This window comes from Lithobates pipiens, unplaced genomic scaffold, assembly GCF_037356315.1.
Source record: "Lithobates pipiens isolate NorthernLeopardFrog02 unplaced genomic scaffold, aLitPip1_a1.2 Scaffold_25, whole genome shotgun sequence".
NCBI lineage: Eukaryota > Metazoa > Chordata > Amphibia > Anura > Ranidae > Lithobates > Lithobates pipiens.
Genome location: NW_027507787.1, coordinates 66023442 through 66045290, shown reverse-complemented (window position 1 = coordinate 66045290; position 21849 = coordinate 66023442). Strand labels below are relative to the sequence as shown.

General features: G+C 44.1%; 2 protein-coding genes across 3 annotated transcripts in view; one reads left to right on the top strand and one right to left on the bottom strand.

Moving 5' to 3' along the window:
- VSIR (V-set immunoregulatory receptor) overlaps window positions 1-15953 on the bottom strand; it is a 91582-nt gene extending 75629 nt beyond the window's left edge. Inside the window, exon 1 of the mRNA XM_077454572.1 lies at window positions 15711-15953. Within this exon, the coding sequence (XP_077310698.1) occupies window positions 15711-15798 (88 nt within the window). The 5' untranslated portion in view covers window positions 15799-15953. The remainder of the gene's footprint in view (window positions 1-15710) is intronic.
- Window positions 1-21849, top strand: part of CDH23 (cadherin related 23) — a 1769196-nt gene that overhangs the window by 1573788 nt on the left and 173559 nt on the right. The window lies entirely within an intron of this gene.

Below are 21849 nucleotides of genomic sequence, written 5' to 3'. Positions count from 1 at the left end.
AGGTTTACGCGAGAGCAGAGGCATATGAGGTATAAAGTAGAAGATCAGGGAAAACCGCAATAGAAGAAACAAACTTCGGGGCCTACCTAAAACATAGGGAGAAATTCTAAAAGACACAATGGACAAACTATTTGGCCCACTGCTGGGATGATCAACGACAGAATAAATTAAGTTTTAAAGAATACACAGAATTAGAAAACCTACGGAAATAGATGGAAAATTCAATAGGATAACATGGAGGGGCGTTTTTAAAAAATGCCTGACGCCCCTAGATGCAGCTGTTAAATGGTCCTGTGTGCACAAGGTCTTATTCTCAGGATGGGCAGATGTTGCAATTGTCTCACAGAATTGCCATCTCTGTCTGATCTTAGTAGGGGGGACCTTAGTTTTCCAATAACGCTTAATGGGCAGGCAAACGTGAACAGAAACTCTAGATGCATTTGGCAGTTAAAAACTTAAAGTGGAGCTCCACTCAAAAAGGGGAAGCTCGGCTTGTTAGCACCCTCCCCCCCTCCACTGCCGCATTTGGCACCTTTTGGGTACCTGGCTTTACAAGTACCTGCTCCCACTTCCTGGTAAGATCGCCGCACAACGATCGCTGTCATTTCTGGCTCCTTCTCTTTCCCCCTGCTGCCTTCTGAGACACACAGAGGTCCCAGAAGACAGCAGGAACGTTGAGAAATCACATGTGCGGTAGGAAACAGACTGCGAAGGCACAAGGCTTCACTTCCTGTTTCCCTTACTATAGATGCCGGTGCCTGCACCCAAAGCCTATTGATAAATCGGCTAGGGCTGCCGACATTGCTGGATACCCTGGACAGGTAAGTGTCCTTATATTAAAAGTTATCAAGCGGAAAATTCAGAGAGATGTTATTAGATTCCATAATTATAAAGATAAAGAACATATTTGGGAAGGTCTAAAAGTTAACCACTCTGTAAAGTATCAAGAAACAACACAACAGATATTCCCAGACCTGGCATCGGAAACACTGGCAAGGAGAAGAGTACTGAAACCTTTATTGGAACAAATGAAGACTCGTAAGATTCAGTACTCATGGGGCTTCCCAGCCCGCCTAATAGGATGTAAAGAGGACCGTTCAGCAATCTTAAGGTTTCCAGAAGAAATGGACAAATTTTGCAGAAGATTGGATATGCCAATTTTAGAGATTCCTGGATGGTGGGAAACATGTGAGAAAACAACAAACATTGAGTAGCAACAACAATGGTACCTGGTCCCTAAGAAGAAGAAGGCTTCAACAAAGAAGAAAAATAGAAGGAAAAGAAGAGTGTTGACGGAAAGGGGGGACCTGAAATGGGGGGGGCAGGAAAGGAATGGAAGCTGAGAACAAAAAACTAGACTTGGGGAGCACTAGCAGGCTTGGTGGCACCCCTAAGTAGAGGGGGTACTGGCTCAGACTAGGGCGCAAAATCAGAGCTCAACCTCAAGGGGAGAGAATCGCAAGGATGTAGGGGAATTGCCTTGGATCCATTGGTCATGAGTTGACCAACATTCCCCAAAGGGTGGAGGCGAGGGAGGGGAGGGGGATAGAAGGGGATACTCTCTTTATCAAATTAAGGTCTGCCGTGGATCTGAAGACTCCTCTTTGCTCACTGAACTCCCATCAAGACAAAAATCCCTAGTAAGCGGATATAATCAGCCCAATCTAGGGTTGGGCTGAATAAAGAGGATAGGAGTAGGAGCGGGGAGTACAAGCAGCAAAGATGATATCATTAAACTTTTTGACGTATAATGTGCGAGGGCTAAATACACCTATAAAAAGATATAATATATTAAGAGAAATTAATCAACTCTCTGGAGTGGTAGTCTTCCTGCAGGAGACTCATATCTCCCACAAAACTAATGTGAAATTAAAAGATTTTCCAAAATGGTTTTATGGGCACTCCACAACAAAATGGGCAAAGGGAGTAGCCATTGATTTTACCAGAGTGGTAAGGTTTACCCTGAAGAGGTTAGTGGACCCTGATGGGCGCTACCTGTTCCTGAGGAGAAGACTAAATTATGTAGATTGCACTCTGGCAAATATTTACTGTACAAATAAGAACTCAATAAAATATCTAAAATCAGTTATGGAGAAACTAATGGAGTTTAAGAAAGGAGGAGTAATCATGGCAGATTTCAACTACTGTATGGATCCTGGGATAGATAGTATGTCCCGGGGATATGGGGGTATGTTCAGGGGACTGGGAATGCTCAACTGAATACTAAAAAATAAGTTATACCAGAACCAGTTGATGGATGGATGGAGAATACAGCATGCTAAAATAGGAGACTATACATTCCACTCCTACTACAGCACCACTCCTGTTACAAATGTCTAGCACACTGGTATATAACACCTGATAAGGTACATAATTGTCAAAAGGAGGTTTCACGGTTATGCTGGCGGGGATGCAGCACAGTGGGAACCATGGCCCACATATGGTGGATGTGTTCAAAAATCAAAAGATATTGGAGAGAATTGTTGCAGTTAATTAAGGAGATCACCAATATAGAGATACTAGAGGAACCTTGGAGGTGTTTGTTTCATGGGGTTAGTATGCCAACTAAACAATACCTGAGAACACTGGTGCCCCATCTAATGAATGCAGCCAAAAGTTTTAAACCTTGACAGTGGCAGGAAACAGCCCCACGATGGGGAGTTGGTGTAAGAAAAGAAAATAAACTTATAATATGGAATATCTTAGGTTTTGTGGAGAGGAGGGAATGGTAGGATTTGAAAACAAGTGGAAGGTCTGGAGAGAGTTTAAGAAAACAAGGAGATATGTGGAAATGATGGGAGCAGATGGGGAGGAAAGGCTGGGAGACACGGCAGACTTTAAGCAATAAAAGGTGGGGAGAGAGAGGAAGGGGGATATAATAACTGCAAATTGGTGAAAAGTCTTTATCTTTTTATATATATTTACTATAAAGAAAATCAATAAAGAAATTCAAAATAAGAATGTAGTACTAGTATGAACAATGTCACCTATCAGATCCGTATGTCGTTGGTTTTTCACTTTGTAACATATTCCCCTAAATACACCAAAGGCATAAAAAACACATCACTTGATCTCCAAATCTGAAGGGTTTGGACAACAATTAGGGCATAGGGTGCAAATGAGTATATAAGACATCAATGAATCTCTGGCAAGATCAGCAGGTATTTTTTTTGAGCTTATCAATATGACAAAATGCTTTCACCATTATATACAACAGACGAAAAAGAAGCAAATAAGAAACGTTTGCATATTCTTAGACCTTAGGGCTCGTTTCTACCAGTGGCCCCTAGTGCGCTGGGAGGGGGTGCGGTGTCAATGCTAGTGTCTAGTCCCATCATGGGTGACTAGACATCTCTGATTGGATGGGCTGGAGATTATAGCGCCACTGTCTTGCCCTTCCACTTTCCCCAGAGAATGCCTTGCTTTCATTGAGAAAAATGCAAGGTATTCTGTCAATGGCATTTGTGCTGAGTGGACAACCGCCTGTAGTTACTATGCAGCAGGGCAGTCACTCAGCACGGGACCAAAGATATGGAACATGAAAACTTTCACTGGTCAAGGCTGGAGCAATGCAATTATGCAATACAATCTTGATTGTACAATTTCTTGCAGATGACAAACATATGTCTTCTACATAAAGACCACTTTAACTGCGTTGGAGTTAGTGATACACAGTGATCAACATAAATTTAGCAAAGTACTGAAACATATCCAGCTTACATTACTTCTAAACTATTTTATATGAATGTACAGAATGATTTTCACAGGAAACAAAGGTACTGATCTTTAAAAACAGTAATAAAGATATGTTGAGCTGTTGCTGCGGCAACCAGATTCCAGCTGTCCGTTTTCTAAGGCAAGTTAGTAAATGGTAAAGTCTGAAGGGTTGCTATGGACAGTAGCTGTATTCCTCCTCTCTTATAGCCATATAACTAAGCCCCAGTATGTTCCCCCAGAGCTTTGTACTTGTTCTTGGACAATGCCTGGGGCACACATAAAGGCTGCTCCTTACATTCCTGTCTAGAGAACATTAGTTTTGTACATGCATTGCTTAAAGACAAGTTCCAGTCTGTAAAAAAAATAAAAATAAATTAAATTAAAAGTCAGCAGCTACAAATGCTGTAGCCGATAAATTTTAATATAAGGACACTTACCTGTCCAGGGATCCAGGAATGTTGGCAGCCCAAGCCGATTCGTCAATAGGCTTCGGGTGCAGGCGCCGGCATCTGTAGTAAGGGCAACAGGAAGTGAAGCCTTGTGCCTTCGCAGTCTGTTTCCTACCACACATGTGATTTCTCAAGATTCCTGCTGTCTTCTGGGACCTCTGTGTGTCTCAGAAGGCAGCAGGGGGAAAGAGGAGGAGCCAGAAATGACAGCGATCGTCGTGCGCCGATCTTACCAGGAAGTGGGAGCAGGTACCTGTAAAAACCAGGTACCCAGAAGGTGCCAAATGCGGCAGTGGAGGGGGGGAGGGTGCTAACAAGCCGAGCTTCCCCTTTTTGAGTGGAGCTCCGCTTTAAGTTTTTAACCGCCAAATGCATCTAGAGTTTCTGTTCACGTTTGCCTGCCCATTAAGCGTTATTGGAAAATTGCCCCCTACTAAGGTCAGACAGAGATTGCAATTCCGTGAGACAATTGCAAGATCTGCCCATCCTGAGAATAAGACCTTGTGCACACAGGACCATTTAACAGCTGCGTCTAGGGGTGTCAGGCGTTTTTTAAACGCCCCTCCATGTTATCCTATGTGTCCATGCACACATAGGCTTTTAGCAGCATTTAGTGGTAGCAACTTTTAGAAGCAGGAAAAAAAAACGCTACCAGTGTGTCCAGGAGCAGTAGAGTTAGGGCAGAAAAAACACTTGACGCTACTAAAGGCTGCTAAATGCATCTTAAAGCAGAACTCCACCCAAAAGGGGAAGCTCCGCTTGAGCATTCAATTATTTATTCTGCCCATTGAAATTAACTAAATCCCAAGAGCTAGGCACCTGTAAAAGCTCCTAAAAGCTTTAGACACTTTTACAAGCCTCAAGCATTTTTTTGAAAAAACACTGGAGAGTTAAAAAAACATCCTGTATGCATGAGGCCTAAAACTCATCATCGGTGACAGCAACTCCCAACTTGTGCAACCCTATGATTGGCACATGCATAGTGAACAGACTGTTCCCTTCCATTAGAGTGTGATCACACAAGCAATTTGTGGTGGATTGTTTTTCAGAGGGCATTGAACAGACAATAAGAAGGCTATGGGGTTGATTTACTAAAGGCAAATTCACTGTACACTATGAGTGCACTTGGAAGTGCAGTCGCTTTAGAGATGAGGGGAAGCTCTGCTGATTTCTATCATCCAATCATGTGCAAGCAAAAATTCAGTTTTTTTATTGTCCTTGGATGTCCCCCTCAGAGCTACAGCAACTTCACTTCCAAGTGTACTTGTAGTGCACAGTGGATTTGCCTTTAGTAAATAACCCCCACTATGTTGCTTCCTCGCTGTCTGATTTAACCCTATAAATGCCGCACTACTGCACCACAATCATGATTGGTACATGCGTAATGAAAGGACAGTTCCCTATCATTAGAGCATGATCACACAAGCAATCTGCTTATTTGATCACGTTCAGAAGTTAAGTTATGTGTAATAAAAGTGAATGACACAGGGAAAAAGTATTGAACACATGAAGAAAGGGAAAGACATGGAAAGCCAAGACACCAGCTGAAATCTATCAGTAATTAGAAAGCAATCCTGCCCCTTGTCAGTGAAAATTAATATCACCTGGTTCACTCTCAACTGATGCCTATAAAAAGGTGTCTCATTACCATGGTGACACTCAAATAACATCTCATGATGGGTAAAAGCCAAGAGCTCTCTCAATACCTTCACAACTTTATTGTTGCAAAACATACTGATGCCATTGGTTACAGAAGGATTTCTAAACTTCTGAACTTTCCAGTGAGCACTGTTGGGGCCATAATCCAGAAGTGGAAAAAACATAATTTCATCATAAACCAGCCATGACCAGGTGCCCCTTGCAAGATTTCTGACAGAGGAGTGAAGAGAATTATCAGAAGAGTTTAGAGCCAAGGACCACTTGTGCAGAGCTTCAGAAAGACCTGGAATTAGCAGGTACAATTGCTTCAAAGAAAACAAGAAGTAGTGCACTCAACTGCCATGGCCTGTATGCACGCTCACCATGCAAGACTCCATTGCTGAAAAAAAGCATGTTGGAGCTAATTTAAGGTTTGCTGCACAACATTTAGACAAGCCTGTCAAATACTGGGACAATGCGGTCTGGTCAGATGAGACCAAAACTGAACTCTTTGTGCAATAATACACACCATGTTTGGAGGTCAAATGGCACTGCACATCACCCCCAAAACACCATATCAACAGTGAAGGTTGGAGGTGGGAACATTATGGTGTGAGACTCTTTTTCAGCATTCAGTACTGGCAAACTTCATTGAAGGAAGGATGGATGGAAAAATGTACCAAGACATTCTTAATAAAAATCTGCTGCCATCTACCAGAATGATGAAGATGAAACGAGGGTGGACATTTCAGCAAAACAATAATCCCATACACATAGCCAAGGAAACTCTCAATTGGTTTCAAAGAAAGAAAATAAAGCTGCTATAATGGCCCAGCCAATCACCTAACTTGAATCCAATAGAAAATCTATGTAAAGAACTAAAGATCAGAGCTTATAGAAGAGGTCCACAGAACCTTTAAGATTTGAAGACTGTGTGGATGAATGGGCCAAAATCACAACTGAGCAAAGCATGTGACTAGTTTCTCCATACAAGAGACATCTTGAAATAAATTTCAGTTAGCGTGTGCAACACTTTTTACCTGTGTCATTCAATTTTATTATACATAACTTCATTTCTGAATGTATTTGTTTTAGTTTCTATGTATGGATTGCATGGGTTGTTACTGACATATGGTGAAAATTTCATGTCAGTAGCACCTTTAGAAATATATTTACCTAGAAAAATGGTGACGTGTTCCAAACGTATTTTTCCCGTTGTATATCAGTCAGGGGGGCAGCTAACTGAGCAGGATCTGCAGATATCAAAAACTGCAACTTTGTATTCCACAAGGCCTCTGCTTTCAGAAAAAAAGTACATTTTCTGGATGTTTTAAGCAATTTTATGTAAAGAATGAAAAATTTGCTCTGAGCAAAGTACGGTAGTTAAAGATTATCAAACATGCATGCTTCATATACATGGAAACTGTCTACATAGCCTTTTTACAAAAAAATAAATAAATAATTCAATGTCAGCAGCTATGAATACTGTAGCTGATAACTTTTAATAAAGGGACACTTTCCTCTCCAGTGCCCTTGTTCTGTCAGATTAGCAAACCTGTCAGATCAACAGAAGTGACTTTCTGTCAGCTGACTTACACCCAGTCAAGTCTTGAATTTCACACACACTATAACAATAAAGTGAGCATACGGGTTTGCTAATCTGTCAGAATACCGCAACCGAGTGATGGTGTCCAAAAATGTCTGTCAATGCCTTAGGACTATAAATGTGGCACTGGGCAGTGCAGGGTGTACCAAGATGACCTTCGTCTCTTTCTGACTGCAGGTGTTTTTCGTCAGATTAGGCAATCCGTCAGATTTTGTAACGGAAGTGATGTTTCATCGCCGCCATCTTGTTACATCCCACATTCATCCACAGTAAGGATACTGTGAGAAGGTGGCAAGTGGACATCTTGTTACACCCACCAGAGTCTTGCATTTCACACTTATTTTTAACAGTAAACTGAGTTTATATAGTGAAATGCAGTATTTTTAAATCCATCTGACAATTTGCATGTTGAATTTTAAAAGCAGCAAGAAGCCTGCTGATCTCACATGTTAGCTAATCTCACAGAACACCGCTGCTTTTAAAATTCAACATTACAACAGTGAGATGGCTTTCAAAATAGAGAATTTCACTATATAAGCTCTGTTTACTATTAAAAATAAGTGTGAAATGTAAGGGTGCACCGAATGGTATGAGATGGTCAGAGAGTCAGAGACTGGGATCATGGTACAGGAGATGGTCAGAGAGTCAGAGACTGGGAACATGGTACAGGAGATGGTCAGAGACTGGGGACATGGTACAGGAGATGGCCAGAGACTGGAGACATGGTACAGAAGATGGTCAGAGACTGGGGACATGGTACAGGAGATGGTCAGAGACTTCAGAGATGGTACAGGAGATGGTCAGAGACTGGGGACATGGTACAAGAGATGGACAGAGACTGGGGACATGGTACAGGAGATGGTCAGAGACTGGGGACATGGTACAGGAGATGGTCAGAGACTGCAGAGATGGTATAAGAGATGGTCAGAGACTGCAGAGATGGTATAAGACAGTGCTCGACAAAACCCGGTCGCCAGGTCGCATTGGCGACTAGAATCAGCGACCTTGCGCCTGGGGCAGCATAGCTGGGGGTATCCCGTCTCCGTGGACCCCCCCCCCCCCCCGCGCGATCGCGTCAGGCCGCGCCGCAGGCGGCCGGTAATTGAGCCCCCGGCTTTGAGGCCTTCTGTGATCCTATGGTTCCTTCTGGAATCTGGCGCCCTCTTGTGGTGGCCGTTGGAATTACAACCAACAATGCTAATAGGCCAGTCTTTCTCCATCCCTTTACTTAGAACCCCTAAACAAAACAAAAAAAATATATATATACCGTATATATATATATATATATATATATATATATATATATATATATATATATAATTATTTTTTTATTATTTATTCTAACACCCTAGAGAGTAAAATGGTGGTCGTTGCAATACTGTCTGTCACACCATATTTGCACAGCGGACTTACAAGCGCACTTTTTTTGGGGAAGAAATTTTTATTTAATAAAAAAAAAAAGACAACAGTAAAGTTAGCCCAATTTTTTTTTTTTTATATTGTGAAAGATAATGTTACGCCGAGTAAATCGATACCCAACATGTCACGCTTCAAAATTGCGCCCGCTCATGGAATGGCGACAAACTTTTACCCTTTAAAATCTCCATAGGCGACGTTTAAAAAATTCTTCAGGTTGCACGTTTTGAGTTACAGAGGAGGTCTGGGGCTAGAATTATTGCTCTTACTCTACCGATCGCAGCGATACCTCACATGTGTGGTTTGAACACCGCTTTCATATATGCGTTCGCTTCTGCACGCAAGCTTGGCAAGACAGGGCGCATTTAAAACAATTTTTTTTTCTTATTTTAACTTTTATTTTTATTTTTTTCACTGTTCTTTAAAAAAAAAAAAAAAAAAAATGTGTGCCACTTTTATTCCTATTACAAGGAATGTAAAAATCCCTTGTAATAGAAAAAAGCATGACAGGTCCTCTTTTATATATGAGATCTGGGGTCAGAGAGACCTCACATCTCATATTTACACTAAAATGCAATTTAAAAATGTCCCTCTAAGAGCTATGGGCAATGACTTGGAGACAGGTGGGGGGCTGGGGGCTATCTTCCCCTCACTCGTCTCCATGTCAGGCCAGGGACAGGTCCAGATCGCCGTCACGGACCTGGCTCCTAACTTTTTTAGCTGGCTCCTAGATTCCAAGCAAATTTGTCAACCCCTGGTATAAGAGATGGTCAGAGACTGCGGACATGGTACAGGAGATGGTCAGAGACTGCGGACATGGTACAGGAGATGGTCAGAGACTGCGGACATAGTACAGGAGATGGACAGAGACTGGGAACATGGTACAGGAGATGGTCAAAGACTGCAGAGATGGTACAGGAGATGGTTAGAGACTGTGGACATGATACAAGAGATCAATACAGCCTCACCAGTGCCCATCAGATGCAGCCAGCCCATGTCCCCATTGCAGCCAGCCAGTGTCCCCAGTGCAGCCAGCCCATGTGTCCCCAGTGCAGCCAGCCCGTGTGTCCCCAGTGCAGCCAGCCAGTGTGTCCCCAGTGCAGCCAGCCAGTGTGTCCCCAGTGCAGCCAGCCAGTGTGTCACCAGTGCAGCCAGCCAGTGTCCATATTGCAGCCTGTGTCCCCATTGCAGCCAGCCTGTAAAGGGAAGAGGGTAGAGCTGCTGCCGCTTGGTTGTTTAGAGAGCTGGAAAAATCACGGCTTTAATTTTAATAGCTGTGTGTTCCCCGGTGCGCGCCGTCACATACAGCCCCTCCTCTTTATCCGGGCACTTTGATAGACAGATCACCCGTCCAATCCTGTCTATCAAAGTTCCCCGGACAAGGGGGAGGGGCTGTATGTGACGGCGCAGGGCGGGGGAACACACAGCTATTGAAATGAATGCTGTGATGTTCCTGGCGCTGTAATCAACCAGGCGGCGGAGGCGGCTCTCCTGCGCTATAGGACACCTCCATGATGGGCGGCACCAGCGGCGGGGCAGAGCCACGCCCAGGCCCCACCCCATTTTCGGCTCCATTATCGTCCATTTTTCTCTTTCAGCAAATTACAGAAAAGGCCATTTATAGCCAATATGTTTCGGTGGCCGAAATTTCGGTACATCTCTAGTGAAATGCAAGACTCCGGTGGGTGTAACAAGATGCCCGCTTGCCGCCTTATCACTGTATCCTTAATGTGGACGAGTACAGGGTGTAGCAAGATGGCAGCGATGGAACGTCATTTCCGCTACAAAATCTGACGGGTTCAAAATGAAACCTCAAAAAAAATACTTGGCTGGGTGTAACGAGATGTCCGCTGCCGCCTTCTAGGTGTTCTGTCAGATTAGCAAACCTGCTAGCAGTGGAACGCATGCACACTGAGTATTTTTGGTAAGTCAACTGACAGAACGGCACTTCCGTTCTCACATGAACTGCTTTGGCGGTGTTCAGGTCCCCTGCGCTGGCATGTATACTGTGGGGAGCTGGTTGTGACACCTTGCAACCTCACAGCCAGCTACCCATTGTGCATCGCATACTAGCACATTATGTTAAACTTACCTTAGAACGAAGCCCTTCCATCCATAGAGCGCATGTGCCAGTGGCGTTACTGGCTACATGTACAGTAAATATCTCTTAAATGACACCTGTTTAGAGGATATTTACAGTACCTATAGGTAGAGCTAATCGTCAAGAATCGTTATCGCAATTTTTTTCCCAGTGGCGATCTTGACAAAAGTAATTCCCGATTCTTTCTAAGCAGAGAATTCTCTCTGCTCTGCTAAAGCCCAAAGGAAGAAGAAACCCAGCAGCCTGTCAAGAATCACAACATTCTTTACAACATTCAGTGGAACTAAGTATAAACATTGTAACAATTTGTCAAAGGAAGAGACTTCTGTGTGTAAATGAGAAAAGTTTAAACACTTAAAGAGGAAGTAAACTCCGCAACTTATTGCTGTTTTTTTCTAATATATAAATGCTTTTAATCCTTGCCAAGCGACATATATAGAAAGTTGTCCAAAACAAGCTTTATCTATACCTTTTCTAGCAGTTATATTCTCTTTGGGGGTTTCATCTATGTTACTCTTGCTCCTGTATGCTGACGCAATGTGGACGTCATTTCTGCCCTTAGTTCGTATCCCTGTCAAAATCTTGCACATGCACCATAACGCCATAACCAGGGGGAGAACCAGGAAGGAGGGGATCATGCTGAAGCATTGCGAGGCTTCGCTCTCTGCCATTCTGAGTGTCAGATAATGAACCGGCACACATTGTGTGCCGTTAACCACTTCAGCCCTGGAAGGGTTTACCCCCTTCCTGACCAGAGCACTTTCTGCGATTCGGCACTGCGTCGCTTTAACTGACAATTGCGCAGTCGTGCGACATGGCTCCCAAACAAAATTGGGGTCCTTTTTTTCCGACAAATAGAGCATTCTTTTGGTAGTATTTGATCTCCCCTGTGGTTTTTTATTTTTTGTGATATAAACAAAAAAATAGCAACAATTTTGAAAAAAAAGGCATTATTTTTTACTTTTTACTATAATAAATATCCCCCAAAAATATATATAAAAAAACATTTTTTTTTCCTCAGTTTAGGCCGATACGTATTCTTTTACTTATTTATGGTAAAAAAAATCGCAATAAGCGATTAGGGGATAGGGGATATTTTTATGGCATTTTTATTAATAATTATTTTTTTTACTAGTAATGGTGGCGATCAGTGATTTTTATTGTGACTGCGACATGGCGGACACATCAGACAATTTTGACACATTTTTGGGACCATTGGCATTAATACAGCGATCAATTCTTTAAAATTGCATTGATTACTGTAAAAATGTCACTGGCAGTGAAGGGGTTAACCACTAGGGGGCAGGAAGGGGTTAAGTGTGTCCTAGGGGAGTGTTTCTAACTGACTGGGGGATGGGCTTGTGTGACATGGACACTGATCGAGAGCAGACGATCAGTGTCCTGTTATTAGGCAGAGCGGGGAGATGCTGTTTACATCGGCATCTCCCTGTTTCTGGGCTCTGTGACACGATCGCCGGTCAGTGGCGTAGCGTGGGTTGTCAGCGCCCGGGGGAAGGCAAGAAATTTGCGCCCCCTAAACCGCTGACTTTTAGCACTCCGAGTTCCTTCCACTAGTACAGTAGTACTGACCAACCTATTTCCTACAACGACCTACTACACTAACCTACCCGATTACTATACTGACCACTGCACTGACCTATCTGACCACTATATTAATCTACCTGATTGCTATACGGACCACTGCTCTGACCTATCTGACCCCTACACTAACCTAGCTGATTCCTACACTGACCTACCTGACCACTACACTGACCCACCCGATTCCTATACTGGCCGCTACACTACCTGATTCCTACACTGTCCACTATACACGATTATTGCTCATTGATTGATTGCTAGACGATACTGCACATAATTACCGCTTACCCATTGGTTGCTAGAGGTTAATGCACTTTGTTACTACTAACTGATTGGTTGCTAGAGGTTAATGCAAATTATTATTGCTCACTGATTGTTTGATAGAGATTACAGCAGATCATTACTGTTCACTGATTGGTTGTTGAAGGTTATTGCACATAATTACCACCACTGCACAATATTAATGCTCCCTAACTGGTTGCTAGAGGTTACAGCACATCATTATGGCTCACTAATTGGTTGCTAGAGTTACAGAACATCATTAAAGCTCACTGATTGGTTGCTAGAGGTTACAGCACATCATTACAACTCATTGATTGGTTGCGTAAGGTTACAGCACATCATCTCACTGCCTGCACACCACAGACTGTGGAGGTGACGGAGTGCAGGGTTCAGAGGTGCATTGTGTATGAAGTGTAGGGTTCAGAGGGGTGCTTTGTACGGAGTTCAGGGTTGAGGGGGTGAGCTGTGTGTGGCTTGCAGGGGTGCGCTGTGTGCAGCTTGCAGGGTTGATGGGGTTGCATTGTGTATGGCGTGGCAGCGCTGAGGGAGTGCGCTGTGTGCAGGGTTGAGGGGGTGCACTGTGTGTGGCATGCAAGTCTGGGGGGGTGTGCTGTGTGCGGGGTTGAGGGGGTGCGCTGTGTGCAATGTGCAGAGTTCAGGGGTTACATCTGTGTACATCTCCCCCTCCCCAAATACAAAGCTCTCTTCCCCTCAGTTCGGCTCCCCTCTTCGGCTCGGATACCACCATGCAGTACAGACTCTCAGAACAGTACTCAGTACAGTACTCTCAGTACAGAATCACTCTGGATGAAGGAGCACAGGGGACACCTTTGGACAGCAGCATTGTCAAACTGAGGGGAGGGGAGTGTTAGATGTAATAACAGATTTAAATACACTAACAACACTAGCTTGCACTTTAATAATCAGTTATGGCAAACAGTTTTTTTTTTTTTGTTTTGGGATAAAAGTTTTAAATAAATAAGTGTCGGTTCACACAGGGATGGCTTCAAAGTCGCCCGACTCTGAAGCCGTCCTGTGCAGCGTGACTTCAGCGTGGGTGGCAAAACGACTTCTGTAAAGAAGTCAATGCAAACCACTCTGAAATCACCCCAAAGTAGTACAGGAACCTTCTTCTAAGTCGGAGCAACTTGAGTCGCTCATATTAGAACGGTTCCATTGTACAGAATGGAGCGTGACTTGTCAGGTCGGCTAAGTCGCCTGACAGGTCGTCCCTGTGTGAACCGGGTCAAAAAAAAGCTGACCATTGTAAGTACCCTTGTCAGTGGTAAATGGTTCATCTTAGCCCTCTAACAGCTACATCTGCAGGACAGCTTGTTCAGTTGAAAAACAACAGGCTTACTGACCAGGTGAAAATAACTGAAAAGAAAGCCTAAATAAAGAAACCAAACGCAGCCATCACATCTAAGAGCTGGTAAGCTGCTATGTGCTAAAATATTTGCTTTTATAGTTTAATACCCCTAGAGGGAGGTTATCATCCTAATGATCAGTACTGACGCCTAGGAGATGTAGGAATAGGTAGTGCAGGAAAGGAGATGATAGGTAGTGCAGGGGATGTAGAGATAGGTAGTGCAAGAAAGGAGATGATGGGTAGTGCAGGGGATGTAGGGATAGGTAGTGGGGTAATAGGTAGTGCAGGGGGTGATAGGTAGTGCAGGAGATGTAGGGATAGGTAGTGAAGGGGGTGATAGGTAGTGCAGGAGACGTGGTGATAGGTAGTGCAGGAGATGTAGGGATAGGTAGTGCAGGGGGTCATAGTGCAGGAGATGTAGGGATAGGTAGTGCAGGAGGTCATAGTGCAGGAGATGTAGGGATAGGTAGTGCAGGAGATGTAGGGTAGGTAGTGCAGAGGGTGATAGGTAGTGCAGGAGATGTAGGGATAGGTAGTCCAGGGAATGATAGATAGTCCAGGGGATGATAGGTAGTGCAGGGGATGAAAGTAGTGCAGGGGGTGATAGGTAATGCAGGGGATGAGAGGTAGTGCAGGAGGTGATAGGTAGTGCAGGGTAAGTAGTGCAGGGGATGATAGGTAGTGCATGGGGTGATAGGCAGTGCAGGGGGTGATAGGTAGTGCATTGTAAGTAGTGCTGGGGATGATAGGTAGTGCAGGGTAGTTAGTGCAGGGTAAGTAGTGCAGGGTATGATAGGTAGTGCAGGGGATGATAGGCAGTGCAGGGGATGATAGATAGTGCATTGTAGGTAGTGCAGGGGGTGATAGGTAGTGCAGGGGATGATAAGTAGTGCCAGGGGTGATAGGTAGTGCCGGGGGTGATAGGTAGTGCAGAGGATGATAAGTAGTGCCGGGGGTGATAGGTAGTGCAGGGGATGATAAGTAGTGCCGGGGGTGATAGGTAGTGCCGGGGGTGATAGGTAGTGCAGAGGATGATAAGTAGTGCCGGGGGTGATAGGTAGTGCAGGGGATGATAATAGTGCCGGGGGTGATAGGTAGTGCAGAGGATGATAAGTAGTGCCGGGGGTGATAGGTAGTGCAGGGGATGATAAGTAGTGCCGGGGTGATAGGTAGTGCCGGGGGTGATAGGTAGTGCAGAGGATGATAAGTAGTGCCGGGGGTGATAGGTAGTGCAGGGGATGATAAGTAGTGCCGGGGGTGATAGGTAGTAGTGCCGGGGGTGATAGGTATAGGTAGTGCCGGGGGTGATAGGTAGTGCAGAGGATGATAAGTAGTGCCGGGGGAGATAGGTAGTGCCGGGGGTGATAGGAAGTGCGAGGGATTATAAGTAGTGCAGGAGAAGTTCCCTGCCTGCATATTGTCAGCCCTGTGCAGGTGGTGCCCCTCTCCTCTCCTCCTCTCCTCCCTGGTCCGGAGAGGGCAGTGATCGGGTCACGTTGATATGTGATGAGAACAGAGCGGGGATGGTCCTACCTTGGTGGAGTGCCAGGCAGAGGCACAGCACGATCCAGCATTGCCATGTAGGACAGGTGGGAGCCGGAGACCTCCGGGACAAATCCATCTTTGGCACAACTGCTCGCAGACTGCGGGGCTTGTCATGCCTCTTCCAGCACTTCTAATGACGAGACACACGACTTGTACAGCACAGGAAATGTCACCGCACAGGACACAGGGGATAGCGCCCCCCACAGGACAATCACACCTCACCCAGGGGATTACATTCTCACTGATTGTTCTAAACAAATACGAACAGATTTCTTTATCCACTGAACTTCCTCTGCTTGTATCTTTTTTTATAAGCACAACTGTCATTAGACACAGCTGTGCGGGTTATTTATAGCAATATTAGTGTTAGTTCTCTGTGTTTATTTCCCTGGTGAAGGTGATATTTCCAAACACGCTGCCTATGTAATAATACATTGTTATTGTACACAACTGCCTGTGCTAGGGTTCACTCACTAGGATTGTATAGAGCTGTGATTGGATGGGCTGGAATTTCTTCCCTCCACCAATCAGGCTTATACAATTTTCCTTTTAGATTTCTCAGGTCGCTCCTTAACACTTTCAGTCTGTATATAATCAGTCAGGCCCTTGCACTATATAGCTGAAGATAAAACTAAAGGAAAATGAATAAGATAATTGTATAATGTATGGCCAGCTTAACCTCTTTACGCCAAGCGCACGCAAACATGCAGCCTTTTGGCACTGAGTCTCCGCATATTTGCATGCAATATCGCCAATAGAGCTGTGCCAAGTGCGCATGCCCTGCATGCTCCTGGCACATTTACAGGCGGCTAACGACCAATCATGGTGGTCACATGACTGGAAGCCCTGCCTCCTGGCATTCCAAACCCCTTAAAGGGCCTGCCAGCACCAAGCCTAGTACACACTACCAGCCCTGCTGGGTTGAACGAATAAAAACTGACAGCTCAGGTAGGAACATCTGTACTAACTATCTGATGTTAGTACAGGGATCTCCCCTGCTGTTCTATTGTGTTCTGACAGGGGGGAGGCCCCCCACCAGAACACTCCAGTCAGCGCGCTCAGCCATTGACTTAGAGCCCTGATCGGGAGCTGATCGGCAGACCTTTTTCAGTCATGCCCCTTTGTTCTATTGAACTGGTCAACATCCCACCTGCCATTCTGTCCATGGGTACCAGGCTTAAGGCTTGGTTTACACTATTGCAAATTGGATGCGGGTTCCCCCCATCGAATTCGCAATAGCAGGAGATCTTGACCAGCTTTCTATGGAACCGGTTCACACATCTCCTCTGCGGCTCTGGTGGGAATTGCATAGGAGATCTGTGCGTCTTTTGGTCCATTTCAGGTCTGAATTCAGCCAAAAATTCATTCATGCTTAAATCAGACATGAAATGGTTAACGTCGATGCACCGAACCCCTACTGTGAGCCACATGAGAAGTTAGTGTGAACCCAGCCTTAAAGTGGTTGTAAACCCTTGTTTTTTTTTACCTTAATGCGTCCTCCTGGCAGTCACCAGTCCCCCAGCCCCCTGTTTTACTTACCTGAGCCCCTTCATGTGCTGTCCCCCTCTCCCCACGGGTTCCTGTCTCTTGATTGGATAGATTGATAGCAGCTCAGCCATTGGCCATTCGAATCCAATGACGTGGGGGCCGGGGGCGGGCCCAATTGTGGCATTAGTGTCTGTGGACTCAAATGCTGGACTCGGGAGCACGCCCGCAAGGTAACCCCCTCATGAGAGAGCTTCTCATAAGGGGTTACCTGATGTGGGGAGAAGCCGCGAGAGCCACAGGGGGACCCAAGAAGAGGAGGAGGATCGGTACCACTCTGTACAAAACAAGCTGCACAGTGGAGGTAAGTAATGATATGTTTGTTGTTTTAAAAAATAAAAAAAAGATCCTTTACAATCATTTTAAGGTCCTGTTCACACATATTGCAGTAAACGTATGTTTTATCGCATGAAAAAAAATGCAGGTCACCAAAGGACATATAGAAAACAATTGTTTTCTAAGTGTCGTGTTCATAACACAACGCTGATGTGATGTGCAGTGTGGTGTGCGTTGTGTTCTCATCAACAAAATGCAAATCTATTGAGAAAAATAGCTTTTTATTACTTTGTCCCTTACAAGAAGCCATAGCAATTTGACGTGCATAAAAATGAATGTCAACAAGCGTTAAAATTCACGCCAATACACATCCATTTTTCGAGCATGCTGCATTTTATCGCAACGCACTGTCCAAATAGCACTGCAATGAATGCGCCGCCCGACATTGCAGTACATTTTGTACACTTTGAATAAAGCTGGTACAGAAAAGAAAAAAGGTGCGCTGAATTGTGCACCACACTGCCCCCTAGCCAGCCGGAAACGCAGAGCAGCCGGAGAGCTGAATTGCTCTGGCTGCTCTGCGATTATACAGAGGCAGTGTGAATTGACCCATAGTGCAGCCCAGCAATGCTGAGCCAAATAAAATCACAGGATGCACAATACTGAGCTCCCCGTTGGCCACTATGTCTGTCGCACATAGTGATGTGGAACCTGTAAAAGTGACATTTTAATAATAATTAAAAAAAATGAGTGAACAGGCAGGTTTTTTTAGTGCAGAAGAGACATACTGGGGGGAATTAAGAAAAGTTGCCACACCACTTTTTTGGCGTTAAGCCCCCTTGTCAATCTATTATGCCAAATTCATGAAGGATCTGCAACACTTTTGGTTCTGACGGTGACTTGTGTGCCGAGTTCAGGTAGATCGAAAATGTACCACTTATTATGGCTTTCGCCAAATTCAAAATAAAATACCGACAGTTTGCATAATACAAAAGTGGAGCTACTTAAGATGAACTTTCTTTTGGCATACAGAGGGGGAGACCCTAGTGCAGATGGATTATGCAAAAGTGTCCTAAAAGTGGCACAGCGTGCATCAAATAAATGCGCAAGTGCTAGAAAGGTACATGCTGCAGCACGTTTAGAAACGCACGCGAGACACTTTCGCATAATCTGTTTGCACCATTCTTTATGAATTTTAGGGGCTATGCCGCTTCTGTATTAAAGTTTCTTACTTGCCTACCTTAGCTAGCAGCTCAGTGTACAATTTCAGCATCTGCACCTGGTGAAAGCTCAAAACAGAAGACTGGTACTGGGAAGAAGACCTGCCAAAGATGTCAGCGGCCAGTGAAGGAGCTCCAGGATACCATACCCACTGTCACAATTTAAGAACAGAAAAGCTGTGCGAGGCCCCTACCACACCACTGTGTCATTTATTCACAGAGTTCTGTGAATGAATGAACTACAAGTGCCATCGGCCACTGCAGCAGACAGCTTTTAGTTGTCAATGAACTCCGAGGGCGCTACTGGTGAGCACTCTCATAGTTCATGGTTTCTTGCTGCAATTCAGTAACTGCCTGTCCGTATCGGTGGTATAGACCAGGGGTCTCCAAACTTTATAAACAAAGGGCCAGTTTACTGTCCTTCAAACTTTAGGGAGCTGGACTGTGGCCAGTGGGGGAAGAAAATATCTTGGCATCAGTGGAAGTAAACAATGCCCCATCATTGGTATCCATGGGAGATATAGTGCATACCTCCCAACATTTTGAGATGGGAATGAGGGACACCTACTAGCAAACCTATGTAGGCATAGGACACGCCTCATTGTCATGCCCCCTTAAAGGGGAAATAACAAAGAAAAAGGTTAACTAAGTCTACAAACGCTTTTTTTTTTACCACTACTATTCCTTTATATTGGATTTTAACATTGAAAAATGCAGCAATTTAGAAATTGGATGAAAGGTTTAGCCCTGGGAAACACTTTTTGAAAGATAAAAAGTGCATTTTATATAAAACTATATAGATCAGACCAAAATGAGGGACAAATGAGGAGGGAAGAGGGGCAGAGGGACATTGCTCCAAATCAGGGACAGTCCCTCGCAATAAGGGACAGTTGGGAGCTATGATAGTGCCCCATCATTGATGTCATTGGGAAGAATAGTGCCCCAACATCAGTGTCAGTGGGAAAAATAGTGCCCCATCATTGGTGTCCGGGGGAAGAATAGTGCCCCATCATTGGTGTCCGGGGGAAGAATAGTGCCCCACCTTTGGTGTCAGTGGGAGAAATGATGCCCCATCGTTGGTGTCAGTAGGAGGAAAAGGGCCTCATTGTTGGTGTCGGTGGCAGGAACTATGCCCCACTGTTACTAACAGTGGGGGGAATAATGCCTCAAGGGCCAGATAAAAGAATGCAAAGGGCCACAGTTTGGAGACCCCTGGTATAGACAGACAGTGTACTGAGAATCTGCAGGAGCCTGCCATTACACCCGGGATCTACTGATTGCTGTTGCAATGCTTTACAAGCTCCAGTGTAAAAAAATAAGGCCTAGTTTACACCTATGCATTTTTTAGTGCATTTCAGTTTTGCAGAAACGCACTACAGTCCATTTGACAAGGTTAACATGGTCACATTCACATCTGTGCATTTCATGGAAAGGGCCAGGGACCAGCAGGTTGTGTTTTTAGTTCCATAGATTTCAATAAATCAAAAATGTTTATTGAAAAACACAAAATACACCTGGAATATGTATTAACTGCAACCTATATAGGTATGAACCAGGCCTAAATGCACTTTTTTTTTACCTGCAAAATTATGTGTGTTTATTATTTATTATTATTATTATTATTTTTATTTTTTTTATAAAAAGTGAACTTATCCTTTAAAGCAGTAGTAAACTTGTATATATAAAAAAAAAATGTCTTCCTGCAAAGTAATATCATAATGTGCTAGTATGCATCGCATGCAGGGCACAGGTATGCCATTCCTTCAGAGTGCATGCGCCGGTGACGTCACCGGCTGCTTCTTGCAAAAGTTATGTCCTAAACGGTGCACGTTTAGGAGATATTAATTTTATTTACAGTTAGCTTTATTATAAGCTTATCTGTATGTACAAAATAATAAAATAGAGTTTACTACCACTTTAAGCCTAAAACAGCATCCCCTGTGACGATCGGCACGTGTAAGGCCATATTGAAGAAGAGCTTGTACTGTGGGTGGCTAACACAAGAGAGGAATTTATAAAGAAGCTGTTTGTGTCCTGGCAGTGGCCCAGATTCTGAATGAAGCCATACTTCTGCTAGTGGGCAAGATGCTCTTTTTAAAGGAAATCTCTTCATCCAGCTCCATTAACATAATTTCCACTGGTGACTTACAAGAGCTACAACTGCCTTGAATTTCAATCAGTAAATACATGGACATCATAGTCATCTTCTTGTTGTAATGCACATAGTCCCACATTGTCTTCAGCTTCATAATTCCTTCCCTGCCTAAGTCTGCCAATTCATTTTTGAAATGTCCTAGTTGCTGTTTTTTTTTTTTTTTTTTTTTTTATCTTTTGGTTTTGAATATTCTCATATAAGAAAACAAAAACATATGCCACGGCCTCCAGACACCCTTTGATTTGTGTAGGCCCTAATGGCAGGTGTTAATACACCACCTGGGACACTTAAACCCCTTTACCTAATTGCATTTTGTTAATTAAGTCAATTTAGCTACATTTGAAAGGAACCTTTTAGCAAAGGTAACATGACAAAGAAGCCCATTTTTTCGCCGCACTCATAAGAAAGTGTACACAGTGATTTACTAATTAAGCCAGGATGAAGATGGGAAGCGTGTCACTAAAAAGTGCAAGCCAACAAAACAATCTATCTCCTTTCTTTCACTTGAATTTTATTAGAAACAATAGGAAACATAGGCACTGACTTGGTGCAAGGAAAATGCACGATAGCAGGTTCAGATTCAAAGGGAGTTTCCCTCCACAAAAACACTGAGCATTAAGCAACTATATAAAGTCAAAGAAAATATCCAAGCAACATTAAATTGTAAGGTCGAGGAACTATCAGAGCCATGCTTGAGATTGCGATACGCCTCATGCCTATAGGGACCAATAGAGGCTACTGGTCTTGCCCATGGGCAAAAGTCCAATTCGAGAGCAGAGAAGATCAGAAATAAGACATGAAGAGAAAAGAGAGAGATAGAGAAGAAAAAGGGGGGGGGGGGGGTGTGGTGAGAGGGAGGCCATCTCTGTCCCGGAGGCTCACTACAGATGTGTTAGTGTATCGCTACAGATTACAGATCCAAGAAATGCAT